The sequence below is a fragment of the Blennius ocellaris genome (assembly GCF_963422515.1).
Source record: "Blennius ocellaris genome assembly, chromosome: 6".
Taxonomy (NCBI): domain Eukaryota; kingdom Metazoa; phylum Chordata; class Actinopteri; order Blenniiformes; family Blenniidae; genus Blennius; species Blennius ocellaris.
Window position 1 is genome coordinate 2,448,904 of NC_137655.1, and position 2,311 is coordinate 2,451,214.

Below are 2,311 nucleotides of genomic sequence, written 5' to 3' on the forward strand. Positions count from 1 at the left end.
TTTTAAGAGAATCGATTGTTTCCTGACTTGTTTGCCCAAAGGAAAGTTCTGGAACTCGGGTCATAAAAGAGCAATATTCAGCCCGTCATTGTCTCACCGTCACGGTTTCTTTATGTTTTAGTTCCTCCACATACCTTGACAGGTGCTTCGGTTCACTGTTGTTGTTGTTGTTGTTGTTGTTGATGCTAGGAGCTTCTTGAAAAAACCCGGCGGCCGAAAGTTCACAGAAAAAAAGTTCAGATGTTTCCTCCTGGATCGTCTCTTTTCATTAAATTCTTTTCAGTAATCCCACGGAGGCGAAGTATTAAACGTGGAGGCAGAATCTGACACCATGCTCCTGGTTTCTAGTTTGTTTTTGCCGCGACGCGTCGCGTGTTGATGACGTCAGCGGCGGTGCGACTCTCTCGGTGGCTGCGGTTGCCGGATTGGCTGCTTTCCAAGGCGCGTTCATGAATGCAGGAATTTCCACCACTACGAAAGATTTGATGAAAATATGAGCAATCCTCGTGTTGCTGCAGTGAAATTCTTGTCTTTATTTATTTTTGAAGATGAGCGGATGAAGAAAGAAGAGGCTGGAGCTTAGAAACAAATCAGAGCCTTTATTGGAATGTTGCAAGGCATTAAATACACAAATCCCATTCTTTTAATAGTTTGGTATTTAATAATAATAATAAAAAAAACCAAAGTTTCTAGTCTAACACTGGTCTTACAGTCATTCTGATTTCAGTTTTTAGATCCACTTCTTTTCTCTCAGTGCCGGAAAACCGACCCGGCCTGACGTGAGTTCATATAATTAAAGGGCCGGCAGGACGTTGGGGGGTGAGGGAGGGGGGGTGTAACGTACAGGCAAACTGAAAGGGAACGCTGACGTATATCAAAGCTCAGTCTCATTATCTTCTTTCTCTTTAAACTCCGGATTTCCCACATTTTACATATAAAAAACCTTTAGTATGAAATATAAACAAGCTCTGACGTGAGACAAGAGAAACAGAAAATGTTCCGGTGGTGGTGGAAGAGTCCTGGACTCTTTTTGTTTTTTATAGGAGAAACACTTTGTTCTGGTGTCGGGGAGCCTCGTCTCGTCTCTGTTAATCTCATTAATATCTTCAACCTACATCATCATCATCATCATCCTCCTCCTCCTCCATGAAAGCTCAACACAACCAGAAAACCTCTTAGTTTTGTCGTTTTCTCTCGCATTAAAAAAAAAAGAAAATAAAAACAAAACAAATGAACATTCACAATATTTTCCAGCCCGTCTCTTTAGTCTTCTTTTCTTTTTTTTTTTCCCCCCACTAATTTATTTTATTCCGTCTGGATCTCCGGCTCCACAGCCCGGACGAGAAATCGCCTCTTCCTCCACCACCTTCCTCTTCCTCCTCTTCCTCCTCTCGGGAAAGTTAGGACATGACTCCGAACACGGGGTTGTGGCGGCAGATGCTCGGTCCGATCTCCTCGTAGTCCTTCTTGGTGTGGCAGACCTGGTAGAACTCCGGCTGAGGGGAAACACATTCAAGTCAGTTAAAAAAAAAGGAAAAAATGGGTTTTGAGCAGAAAATCTGATGAAATTCTTCTCAATAACAGTAAGAATTCGGCACCAGGGTTGCCAGATTCACCGTTTCCAGCCCAAATGAGGTAAAAACCAAACACCTCAATAACAACCAGCCATGTTAGAACTTGTAAAACTATTAAAGTGTCAAAGATTACACTAAAAACAAGAAATAAATAGAGTTTGGCTCCTCGATTGGGGGATACCTGCCAGATCTGGCAACCCTGGTCAGTGTATAGATTCATTTTTCTAGTGGTTAGCTAAATAGTTAAATACGAGAAATTTTAAACATGACGAGGGGAAGGAGAATGAGGGGGGAAAAAAGAGAGTACGGCTTTTATTTTGGCGGGGCCGCTTCCTCCGGCGCTTATCGGTGACGGCAGTCACACGTCAATGAGGGAAAGCTGGTTGTTTATTAATAACAACAACTTCTTTTTGTTTCTGGAAAACTCTTAAAACTCGGCTTTTTGTTGACGCTATCAAAATAAAAGCTCGGTGCACGTGTGCAAACCGATTTATTTACCCAAAAATAAATAAATAAATAAAGATAATGCTAGTTTCCTGTGTCGCACTGAAATCCTGTTATGTTTGGCGTTTGAGGACGCTGACCGCCGGCCCCGCCCCTCCAGGAGGCGTGGCCTATGTTGGCCCCGCCCCTCCATAGAACTTACGGTAGAAGCCAACATGGATCCTCCGAACCAGACGGCGTATCTCTGCATGTGGTGAGTGATGACCTGGACGTCGATGGGTTTGGGCTGCGGG

At 43.5% G+C, this 2,311-nt stretch overlaps 1 protein-coding gene across 1 annotated transcript in view; it reads right to left on the minus strand.

The window, feature by feature from the left end:
* Nucleotides 1-585: 585 nt before the first annotated feature.
* LOC308131699 (actin-related protein 3) overlaps nucleotides 586-2,311 on the minus strand; it is a 15,024-nt gene continuing 13,298 nt past the window's right edge. Inside the window, exons 11-12 of the mRNA XM_080498527.1 lie at nucleotides 2,221-2,304; nucleotides 586-1,496 (exon numbers count right to left, since the gene is read on the minus strand). Of these exons, the coding sequence (XP_080354653.1) occupies nucleotides 1,401-1,496; nucleotides 2,221-2,304 (180 nt within the window). The 3' untranslated portion in view covers nucleotides 586-1,400. The remainder of the gene's footprint in view (nucleotides 1,497-2,220; nucleotides 2,305-2,311) is intronic.